Source organism: Mauremys reevesii, unplaced genomic scaffold, assembly GCF_016161935.1.
Source record: "Mauremys reevesii isolate NIE-2019 unplaced genomic scaffold, ASM1616193v1 Contig87, whole genome shotgun sequence".
NCBI classification, from domain to species: domain Eukaryota; kingdom Metazoa; phylum Chordata; order Testudines; family Geoemydidae; genus Mauremys; species Mauremys reevesii.
In genome coordinates this window covers 178,371-190,965 of record NW_024100903.1, presented here as the reverse complement: position 1 = coordinate 190,965, position 12,595 = coordinate 178,371, and the positions used below count along the sequence as shown (strand labels likewise).

Below are 12,595 nucleotides of genomic sequence, written 5' to 3'. Positions count from 1 at the left end.
TTATCTGAGGTCCTAACAAGCAGTATAATCTTAGAATATCCCCTAAAAGGATGAGAAGCCCCTGTTCAATAGCAAGTAGTTCTAGGATACTTTGCTTTTAATAAGACTCCCCCTTATACAATATGTTGTGTAGTTGGTTGTCATGGTTTTTGTTCCTATGGCAACTGAGTTAGATTATTAGGAGATAGCTCAGCCAGCTTCGGCCGGCTGAGTGAGCTCTGTGTCTGTAAATAAAATGGTAGTTTTGTTAGCTGTCTGCTCTCTGGCCTCAAGTGATTTCTTCCTAAACCGGCTGTCCCCAAGGATATAACACAGTGTAAGTAAAAATATCGCATACGTTCAGTGTCCTGAATATTACAGTGCTAAACTAGCAGGATATCAGCTAATTTGTTTAGTAAACTACATTAAAAGAAAATCAACCCACACCCTGTCTCTAATTGCAACAACTAATATAGAATTCATTAACTTTCTAATAGAATTTTGGAATTTTAATCACTTCCATGCCTATTACAATAATGCATATGTAAAAAATAAACAATAGTGCATTGGACCTTTGCAGGTATGTTGAATATTTCACTTCTTTACACACTGTAGCTGTAGTATGTATATAGTGCACATCCCCAGGTTTATCTAGGCATATCCTTTTAGAACATCCCCCTCACTCAGTGGCTTTTTCCTTGCTTTCAGGGGAGGACTTTTAGCAGTGAAGCAGGCCATGATAAATGGAGAGATGCACCCCTCTATACCCCTCTCCAAGGTACAGCCTTAGGGGGCCCATCAACTCCTTTGAGGTCACTGAAATAAGGATCTTGATTGATATTATTTGCCAATTTCTCCTAATGTTGCAGCTCTCTTCTCTTTCTTATGATGATACAATGGTGTTTCATCTCCATATTCTTTGTTATGGATATTTTTACACCATGCCTCCAGTAGTCAGGTCCTGTGTCATTGCTCGCATTTAGGGTTAACAACAAAAATCTTGGAATTTGATAAAATGGAGAAAATTCTCTCTTCTGTAATATAAATAAATAAATTTAGATGTTCTGTTGTCTTATTATAAAAGAGAACCACCTAATTCAAACTTCATATTTGAAACTATTTGGTGATCTGCAGAGATCTCATTAATGGAAACTCCTAGGGACCAGATATGGCTTGAGCCATAAACGAGATAGCTGGATCCAAGGATCAAGTGTGGTCCATCGGAGACATGAATCAGCTCTGAATTCTGATACCACTTTCCCTGTCCCCCATAGTTGAGGAGCGTTTGAATTCATAGGCTTGATCTGGGTCCATCTTTACTAAAGAACCAGCCTGTGGGAAAGAACAAAGAAGCAGTTCCCCTTACCCAAACACTGTGGTGCAGGTGTCCAGGTTTTCCCACTGCATGTGATCCATTCAGTTCCCATCAGGCTGTATCCAGGATTGCACTTGTATTGCACTTTGTCACCTTTCCTATACTCCAGTTTGTCATCACTAACAATACCCGCAAAATCAATGGCAGGCGGCTCTTCACATGCTGGAGCTGCAATAGATGCACAGACATTATTGTTGTTGTTTGATGTAGGGAAATGTTCTAATATCATTTGGCTTACTAATGAACACCTTACAGGTGGCTTTCACAATTCATTTATTTTAATATTTTATAATTCATCTATTAACATGGTACCTGGGAACACTACTGCACAAACACACACAACGCTCAGTCACTGCAATAACCTGACAGAAAAGAGGAGAGAGATGCTTTACATTAGACTAAAGTTTGGCTGCACTAATGAGCCTTGCACCATGCACTGAACATCAGCAACACAGAACTGACTCATCACCACAGGGAACGAGCACAACAGTTGTGGACCCTCCATATGCAAGAATGTCCTGCCTCCAGTCCCCAAGAGTGCACTTCAAGGGACTGTCTGCAGCAGTGCCTCAGCTGATCTGAATTGTCACAATGGTATATAAGGACAGAAGGAGCCGCCCATGTGTCACACCATGTATGGTTTTATAGACTAAAACCAACATCTGGAACTGATCACTATACAGCAAATATATATATATATATAGCAGAAAGAGGAGGTCTAGAGACAGGCAACTATGATGAGGAGCATGAAAAGAGCCAGAAAATTGAGACCATGAAGAAGTTATTAATATGCTGCATGGTCCTGCTCCAAAGAAGATCTTTGTTCAGACCCACAACAGTATTCTCTGAAATGGGTAAAAGCCCCTTTGCAATTCTTCCATAAACGTCCTTGTAATGTAGGAGAAAAAAATGGATTGTGGATTACAAATATAACCAATGGAGTTAATGTTGGGTTACAGTCAAAAGTAGATGAGCAGGAGATGAATTGGGTCTCATATGTATAACAGGGCTGGGGTGGAAAGCAGCATACAACAATAAATATGGAGGTCTCACTGCATTATATAATGTGGGCTCCAATATTGACCCCTCTTTTATCCCACTTGATGGTCTGGTCCTTGTTTACCAACTAAATTGATACATGCTGTCCTTTCTTCTGTAGGGTGGATTACACAGTGCCTTAAAGATGGATGGGCTCCTTTACCAAAGTGTTTCCATGAGTATGTAATGGTTGAAGAACTCTCTACCTTTGCCACACTGGTCCTTTCTTCCTGGCCATCAGATGAGCATTGTGCTCATGTATGGGACAAAGTTTGAGGTTCATATGGGGAAATGTACGTCACTGAGGGATCCTAGGATTATGTCTGGATCTTTCTTTAATTGTTTCTTCTTACTTTGACAAGTCACAATCTATTGTTTGGGAAGGTGTCAGCATCATAAATAATAGAACTTACTGCCAGTGTCTGATTTTATTTAAATCATAAGGACATAAATTTTATGTAAAGCACTAGAGTTTCAGAACTCTTTCTACTCACTATTGTTGCCTTAGGTATCTTGGGTTTCTTCCAATGGTCCCTTTTCTCCACCCTACATGTAAGCATAGTCAGGATGAGCTCTACCCTGACATCTGGTGGTGAATTATGGGGAGTGTGGAAAGAATTTCAAGGAGTGGCAAGGATTTGCATTGCAATAGCCCACGGCAGCATGGGATGGTTATTTTGACAGCTGGGATCCCCAATTTCTTTGTTATTGGGGCAGGAAGGAAAAAAAGTGCTGTCACCCTAATTATGTGAATGAGGAACTATGAGATTGCTTTATGACAGAAATGACTCAACCTATATTAAATAGTACTTGCTAGACAAGGGACATGGGTTCCAAAACCCAGTAAATTGAGAGAGGCTGGGGACTGGTGTGTGTACCTAATGGGATGGGCCCGGAAGACCAATTGCACATCCTCCTCTCTCCACTGTTAAAGAGCAGAGCTAATTTTGAATCCTTTAGGACTCCATCTAGAGGCTGCTGACCTGAATTCACATTGGGCCAATGTTGCACTGGCACTGGGGATCCCCTACTACAAGCTGAAACCACTAAGAGCTGAAATCACTAAAAGAGCTAAGCTTACTGAGCTGAGATCACTGAGTGCTGTGTTAACTAGTGGGGGAGCCCGAAGCTTTATCGCTAAGCAGCTGGCAGAGCAGAGCAGTCTGCAGCACGTTGGAGCAGCCCAGTGAGCAGTGTGGAGCGGTTTGTGGGGACGGCTGAAGCGGTTCACAGGTCGGCTGGAGGAGCGGCACAGCTGGAGGAGTGGAGCCAGTTGTGGTGAAGGCTGCAGCAGAACTCCACGGAGAGGCGGAGCAGTCGGCCCTGGCCCACGTAAGGTGCCCCTTAACACTCTGTGTGCGCCCCCCCCCATTTCCACCCAGGCTGGGGGGGTAAAACTCTGCAGATAAACTTTTGAACTCTGGGGTGGCACTGACCAGAGACAGAGACTTTTGGGTTGTTGGACTTTGGGGTGATTGGACTTAAGACCCTAAGGGGGAAAGGACAGTGCCAAATGTACTTGGAGGTGGGTTTTTTGCTTATGGTTTGTGTATAGTCCTGTTTGTGGTGTCTCTCCAACGAGATGCCGCATTGTTCCCCTCCTTTATTAAAAGGATTTTGCTACACTCGGACTCTGTGCTTGCGAGTAGGGAAGTATTGCCTCCTAGAGGCGCCCGGGGGGGTGGTATGTAATTGTCCCAGGTCACTGGGTGGGGGCTCGAGCCGGTTTTGCATTGTGTTATTGAAACGGAACCCCTGGATACTGAACCCGGCCCTTGTTGCTGCCAACTCAGAGGGGCAGAAGGGTTACATACAGAAGAAGGGAACATACATTCAAATAATAAAGTACTAAAGCTGAAGTGAGAACTGATGAGTGAGTATTCAGAATTTATCAAATGGAATATTTCTTGCATGTACTTTGGAATATTATATGTTTTAAACTTTTCTTTTGAAGTGAGACCCTGTGGCTACCCATATCTAGAAAATGGAGCATTAACTATTATGAATACTACAAAGAATGAGCCTTTCCAGCACGGTTAGGTGTATCAATGTACTACAGATATCTTGATGGTTACATGTCTAAAAGCAAGGACAGGTGGAATCTAAAGAGGGCTGGGATCCAATGCCAAAATGCCTTAGTAAGTAAATGTATATTTGCCTTAATTTCTTAAATGTCTTAGTGTGCTATATATACTAATAATTACATAAAGCAGCAGCAGCATTGGCAGGAACAAGGACTGGGGTAGGGTGGGGGAAGGGCAGGGTGTTACAACACTGCTCTATTCTGGTACCTACACTTCCCTGCCAAAGTTGTCATCCAGGAGCATGAGCATCTCTTTAAAAAGACTCCTCCTCATACCTGGAGCAGCAGAATTAGAAGGAACCAGGGCTGGGGACAGACCTTACGTACACAGGTTGAGGGATTTGGAGAGGGGTTGGGTTTTTTTCTCTCCTTTTCCTTCCTCCCCAGTGCTGGACCCTCAACCAGCATTTCCATCCCTGAAACAAAGGGATGGGGATGAGGTTGGACTTGATATTCTCTGAGAGTAAGAGTTGCGGAGAGGAGCTCAGGTCTGGTAGGTTTAGAATGATCAATCATAACCTGCGTGGGTAGAGACCCATGGGAAGGGGTATGGTAGGCTGAGAAATCTTCTTAACAGGAGTAGAGGCTCTTTAGTGCTTGGGAATATTCCATTGTAAGGGGAGGAAAAAAAGTCTCACAGAAAGGTGAACTGACTTCCAAAGTTCACACAACAAGTCAGTGGCAGAGTCAGGAGTAAAACCCAGGTCTCCTGATTCCCATACCTGTGTCCTATCCATTAGACCAGTGTTTCTCAGCCAGAGGGTTGTGACCTCCAAGAGAGGTCACAAAAGACCACCAGAGAGTTGTGTGATGTTGAAAATGTTATAATCTAAAGCAAAGGAAGTCTTGCTCCCACAATTCCCACACAACCTCACCCTTCAAGGTCACGTATTCTCTATCAACATCTTGAAACACACACATAAATAATGTATATAGGCTGGGTACCTGGAAGATTGCTTCTGGGATGGATACTAATTGGGGAGACAGAAAGAGCCAAAGAGCTTTCTCAGGCTAGTTTTCATAAAGCTAGAGCCTTACTACATGAAGTGGAAAGCTTTGATTTCCAGTTGGAGAAACCTGTGACCTACACCCAAGTTTTCTCAGTCTGCTACTCAGAGTGTTTCATGGAGCACCTATAAATGTATTACAGTCTGGCCAGCCCTGTTCCCTGGCCCTTCAGAGAGTCTCCAGCCCTGTTTCCATCACCACTCATCACAGCCTGATCCCAGACCCATGCCAGTTCTTGCTCCCCTCCTTCTGCAGCCTTGCACCTCAGCTACCTCAGTATATGTCCTAATTCTAGGTCTGAGTCCAGTCCCAAGTCAGCCCTTCTCCTGCGATACCATCATGCCAAATCTACACTAGCTCTTCCACTGTTAATCACAAATCACCTCCTTTGAGGGTGCTGAAAGTCTGCAGGAAGAGTGGTCCTGCTTTCCTCCATGAGACTTTACCAGGTCCACCAGCCAACAAAATGTATCTCCACACTGGAGCTGGGAGCTGCACTGAGCACACATCCTCTCTCCCTCTGCCTGGCCTGCTCCAGACTCCCCTAATTCAACACCCCACCTCGCTGCCTCCCCACACTCTTAGCAGGTTGGAATGCGGTTCAATGCTGTAGTAGTTAAAATGATAAATACTAAGAGATTCGCACTTATAGCTTTGTGCCCTCAGTGATGAACAGTTTAACCAGTGAGCACTTCAGCATTTAGGGTGGCCTGGCTAATGGTTACACAGACAATCATAACTTTCTAATTTCAAAACTGAAATTATAATTGCTTATACTAGGCATGGGGCTGTACAATAATTGGCACTGTATGGAATTTTGAGCATATGAACTATTCTGTCTTACAGCTAGAAATGGCAGAAATATGTTTTTTTTCTTACTTCTGCTTTTAGAAAAAGACTCATTTTTTGAGGCCTGGATGTTTGAAAAGGTTTTTTTTCTACATTTAAAAAACTACCTGAAAATCCCCCTTAGATTAATTATAAAGTTGCTGTCAGGAATCACTACTGCCTGTGAAAACTTAGAAGAGAGGAGTGGGTCAAAACAATACTTATAACTGGATTCTGTCTGAATGAAATAGAGTTGTGAGTATGCACAGTACTTTACAGGGCTCAAACAAGGACAAGGTCCCTTCTCCAAAGTGTTACAGTCAAATTCAGACCATCACAATGCACAGGATAGCAGTTCTAGTACCAGGACAGTAGACTCAGAGACATTGGTGGTTAAAATAATGAAGAAAGTGACAGTAGAAGAGGTGAATTCTAAGGAGGGGGTCTGAAGTAGAGGATCCTTTCTGCACAGAGTGGGTGGCTCTCCCACTGGGACTGTCTTGATAGGAGGCACAAAACCACAAGAATCTCACGCTTCAATCACAATCACACCTTCCTGCCACTCATGACTCATGCAGGTGGGTGAGAAAGGGTTAAAAAAATATTCAGGGGATCAGAATTTTGGTCTTGAGCCTTGTTCTTTGCATCCCAGCTCTAAGGGGCATGGTAGGCTATGGAGTCAGCATGCTTAGCTCTTGGTTAGGATCTTGGCAGAAAGGAGCAACTTGTGTTTCTCTGTAGCAAATCTTCAGACCTAGAGTCAGGGCTTGGCTACACTTGAGAGTTACAGAGCTGGTGGTGGCTTTACAGAGCTGTAACTTACTCCCCATCCACACTGGCAAGGCACATACAGCGCTGTATCTCGCTAGCTACAGTGCTGGCCGTACTCCGCCTCGACGAGAGGAATAAAGAGAACAGCGCTGCTCTTGCAGCGCTGGGGTGCCAGTGTAAACAGTGATTAATCTTACTACACTGTAACTGACCTCCGGAACCTTCCCATAATGCTTTTTAAGTAAAGATAACACTCTTTGTTTTATTGTGATGCCTCTCTTTGTTTTGTTGTGAACTCGGGGCTCCCAGAGTTGCTTATCTAAAAAGAAACACAGCTACTGTTGCTCGAGCAGAGGCAGGCAGGGGGATGAATGTCCACAGCTAGTGTTTGCTTGAGGAGAGAAGCAGCCTGGAGGGGAGGGACTGGGGGGGTCTGTTTTGGAGCAGCTGCTTATCTGGTCTGAAGACTATTTGCATTTAGTGAATGAGAGAGGGGTGGGGGAAGGGGTCAAAACTTTTAAAATGATTGAAGGTTGGTGCTGTGTATCTTCAAGTCCTTAGAACTTGCAAGGCAGGGAGCTGACACAGTGTCAGCTCCAAAAATCCATTCTCTCTGTCTCCCCCACGCTCCCTGTCACACTCCACCCCACCCCCCTCTTTTGAAAAGCACGTTGCTGCCACTTGAACTCTGGGATAGCTGCCCATAATGCACCACTCCCAACACCGCTGCAAATGCTGCAAAAGTGGCCACACTGCAGCGCTGGTAGCTGTCAGTGTGGCCACACTGCAGCGCTTTCCCTACTCAGCTGTACGAAGACAGCTTTAGCTCCCAGCGCTGTACAGCTGCAAGTGTAGCCAAACCCTCAGAGTCAGTGATAAGTGGGTGAATAATGACTTAGCATGAAGCCTTAGGAGCTTGGGATGAAATCCTGGTGCCATGGAAGTCAATGGCAAAACTCCTATTGACTTCTGTGTGGTCTGGTTTTCGTCCTTGGGTAACAGCTGATGAGTTGGGAATGGAATTGCTTCAAGAACAGTCAGAGGATACTTTAAAGAAAAAAATGCCCAGTTGCTAGAAAAGATGCCCAGTTCCTAGATGCACTTAACCTTTTTGTTTTTAGGAAAGTGTTGTCAGTCATTTGGAAGGTGGTAAATTTATATATAACTATGGGGAAAATTACTACAAAATTGATGAAATTTCATGTGTGTGTGTGTTCATGAATATAGTCCTGAAAATCTGCACACCAAAGTTATATGCACAAAAAACAACTGGTTGCCTTCTCCAAGATGCCTCCACAACAGTAAGTAGCATTTATGTTCTACTGTGTTCCTGTTTAAAAACTCTAAACATGTTACTATCTTGGTCTGCCTAAGAAAAACACAAAAATACCAATTCTAGCAGGAGACTTGTTATGGCCATGTACCTTTCTGACATGAGCAACTGTGCGATCATGTTGCTGTGATATTTGCCCTTCCTCACTCAGTCCATTCCTGTTGTTTGTCACCCCCACTGGTTGTGTCATATCTAGTAGTTAGATTGTAAAGTCCTTGGAACAGGTATGAGGTATTTTCTTATCTTCTGTGAAGAGCCAGTTGTACTTTTGGGTGCAATAAAGAACAGTAATAATTCTCAGCCTGCACCTGTTTCTCCTTATCCCCACTCCACTCCCCATCTCTGCTCCCTGTGCTCCTGCTCTCAGTTTTGGCTCCTGGCACAAAAGTGGCCCTTAAAAGTCGGGAGGAGCAATTATCAGGAAAGTCCTGCGCAACACCTGCAGCCCTGGAGCATGTGCAGTGCAGACAGAATCTTGAGAGAATTTATCCGTCAAACGCTAACAAGTCTCTACTGTGCAAACTGAGATTTTCCTATGCTTATAACTTGGCCAGATTTGGGAAGCATAGAAAAAGTCACATCCCTGACACCAGGTGGAAATCCCAGCCAGATTTCAATTTCTTACGCCAAAGAACATGGGTGCTAGAGCTCCTTAACCAAACATTTGTAAGAATACGTTAACACATGCAAAACAAAATATTTCTCTCATTTCGTTGTTATAAATGGCTGAAATATCTATTTTAACAGAAACTTTCCAAACAAAATTCAAACTGAGGATGACACTCAGCATAAACAATTTCAGCCAGAATGATTAAAGTTTGACAAAGTTATAAGCAACTGAAAACTAGGTCTTATAATGGAAAGTGTTGGGCATCCTATTAATAGGCGTCACTACCTGAGCCATCTATAATCCAGCCAAATTGTGACATTTAGTGACTAGCCCATTTCCAGGACATATACAATCTGATGGTCTGAGTTATTTTATTTCTCACCCCTATAAGCTTTTCCTACCAGTCAGGAAATGACGGCTTTAGAAATTACAGCATAACAGAAATTGGAAGGCGGAGCCATCACTTCAACACACTTCACAACACCCAGAGGAACATGCTACAACCACCCAAACAGATAGTATAAGGCACACACTTCTCCTGTCTGATAGGATGCTAGAGCAGGCTTCTTGTGGCACATCTTGGAATAGGTAACCAGCCATTTTTTGTGCATTCCGTGGTCTTTTCCCTGTTGTCCGAATCAAAGTGAAATCTATAATTAGATTCTACTCTGATTATATCCTCTTTTCTGAACATTCTTTTCAAGGTGGTAGTTTTCATTATTTACTGCTAGAGGATCACATGCAATTACTAAACAAAAAGACAAACAAGTTTAACTGGAAACAGGGCATTAGGCTGTAAATTCCCTTCAATTAACATTATTTATATCCAACTTTTTTTCCCTAACTCCAAGGATTGCATTATAGAAGCATTTTCTGCATAAGACTGTCAAAGTGAGATCCCTGTGGACTTGATGAAGTCTATAGCTCTTCTCCTATCTTTGCTGCTGGGAGGATCTGCTTAGGGTATTTTATTTTATTTTTTAGGTGGGGAGCAGGTAGTTGTTGTTATAAGTGTCATTCTGATTAGGACGGAAAAGCTTTATCAAAAAAGGAGAGTCTTGCAGTGACACCAAAAGTTGGACAGATATTATTTGTCTAATCTGTTCTGGAAGTTCATCCCACAGCTGGAACCCTTTCTCCAAAAGTGCCTTATATCCCGCTCACACACACTCCTAGGCTGTTGATGGCATTATCCCAGAGCAGTGCAACAGTCTTGCCATGTCAAAAATGCAGATGGGATTTCCAGTGTAGCTGGGACCTGATCTACTACTGGCTTTGTGATCAAGATCAGGAGACTACCCGCAATATGCGGGTTCCGGGAGCAGAACCCTCCCTGCTCATTCCAGGTGGAAGGTCTACCCCTTCCTCTAAACAGATAGGCTGGTTTAATTGTGAGTAGAGTAGACCCTGGCAGGATTAACCCTGAGGTCAGAAATGCTGAACATAATCCTTAGTAGTCAAATAAAACAAGCATCTTACAAACAAGACTCCTTCACTGCTCAACCCTGATTTATCCCCAGAGCATGTTCCCTTTAAAAATTAGGTTTCAGATGGATCCTCCTTTCCTGCCACTAAACATAAATAGCCCTTATCTGCTCAGGAACCCCACAGTCTCCTGGAAAGTCATCACTCCAAGACATATTTTACTATATGACATTGTGGGAATGGACAAAGCATGTCTGGTGTCAGAAATCAAAATGCCCACTCACTCTATACACATATGTAAGGTTCCTGTCTCCATGGTGTCTATAAATCAGGCCCACATGCCAGAGTGTTTTCTTCCATCCATATAACACTGAATCTGGGAGTGGCACAAAACACAATTTCTAAACAAACCAGAACACAATGAATATAATTACAATTCATATAGTGTGGCATAAATAAGAGATATATGAATACGAGTGAATTTCATCAGCTGTTCTGATAACAGAAGTAACACGTACAGATGTACTCAGCTTTTACACTCTGAACGATGCTATATTTGGGGGGATGCACTCAGCCCTGTTTTAACAGGCAGAAACGCTAACAAGTGGAAATATTCTCTAGAACTACCCAAAAATGAGAGTCAATAACACACCTTCTGCCTTCAAAGATTTTCATTCACTCTGTTGTTAATGGCTGTCTCCTGTTTACTGTACATTTGATTGTTTTGTCCTTGTAAAGAGGGGTTGGGGATGTCTCCGTCAAATGACATGAGCTCAATTGTGTATTTGAGAGTTCACTGTAACAAGCACTTGACTATGTGCAGCATTGAACATATTTAATATCACCCCACACCAGGGAAGTGTTAAGTTAAAGTGTTGTTGAATATTTGGTTCCTTTTGCATCTTACCTTGTCCCTTAGCAGAGAAAGCCCAGAGTATCTGAATGATGATACAGCTCAGCAAAGTCATTCTGAGGGTTGACCAATTAAATCCAGTACTTGTAATGGCTGGTGTTGAGTTCTGCGCTTCTCTGCATTCTGTCCTCAGCAACTGCTTTTGAAGACTGATCATGCATTCTACTCCCACTCAATACCTCTCTCTCTCTCTATTACCTCTCTTTCAACATCAGGATACCAGAGATAACATATGTAAACTCCACTGGGAATACTGTCCAATCTGTTTTTTTCCATTGCTCTCTTTGATTACATGGAATTTCTCCCCTCACAGTATGATGTCAAAGATATTTCTGCTGAGACAAACGCAAGGTATCAAATACTCAGGGTTCAGAGACATCCCTCATGTATAAATCTTTGATAAACACAGGTTGCTTAAGATATATTTTTGGTCTTCAGAAAGCTTCATTATGCAAAATGAGCAATTAATTCTTTACCACCAGGGTTTAAATACTACAATCTGCTCACCTAGGGGTTCATGCAGAGTTTCTGTGGGTCTGAAGAGACCTGGCATTTTGAAAGGCTGGAAAGGGAGTTCATGACTTATTCAGTCTCGCTGGGTCTCCCCTCCCCGGGGAACCCCCAACCCCCTATCCCCACCTCTCCTCAATCGCTACTGCCAGTCACCATCTAGCCCCCGCTCACTGAGGCGGACTACAGTATATTTGCCACTCGTCATTGGCAAGGAGGGTTTGGACCTGCTGCCTCTGCCTACCCTTGTACCTTCTCGGCCTTTAACAAGGCCTGCAGCCTGGAGGTTTTCCAGGATGGAGCTCCCCAGCCTCCCCTCCCCAGCCTCTGGCCTTTCCCCAGCCCTGCTCCACTTTAGGTACCCTGCTGTGCTCCCAGCAGCCAGGCCCATATCCTTCAACAGCGAGAGAGAGAGACTTCCCAAGCTCCAGCCTAGCAGCGCCTTTATAGGGCCAGCTGCAGCCTGACTGGGGTGTGGCCCAGATGCAGCTACTTCCCAATCATCCCAGGCTTATTATTTCCCCACCACAGCCCTCCCACAGGGCTATTTTAAGCCCTTCAGGGCAGGAGTGGGGTTACTGCCCCGCTACACACATACATCAATTTTTGATTAACAAGTTGCTGGGTCTCTCTCTCTCTGAAGGTGGCAGGATTTTCAGGATACACTTGTATGGGCCCCAGTGTTTTCCCCTCCTCAAAAGGTAGCAGGATGAGGTATAGCT

At 43.7% G+C, this 12,595-nt stretch overlaps 1 protein-coding gene across 1 annotated transcript in view; it reads right to left on the bottom strand.

The window, feature by feature from the left end:
• LOC120394981 (coagulation factor XIII B chain-like) overlaps positions 1–11,567 on the bottom strand; it is a 45,839-nt gene extending 34,272 nt beyond the window's left edge. The window contains exons 1-2 of the mRNA XM_039519159.1: positions 11,358–11,567; positions 1,346–1,522 (exon numbers count right to left, since the gene is read on the bottom strand). Of these exons, the coding sequence (XP_039375093.1) occupies positions 1,346–1,522; positions 11,358–11,520 (340 nt within the window). The 5' untranslated portion in view covers positions 11,521–11,567. The remainder of the gene's footprint in view (positions 1–1,345; positions 1,523–11,357) is intronic.
• Between the last annotated feature and the right edge of the window lie 1,028 nt (positions 11,568–12,595).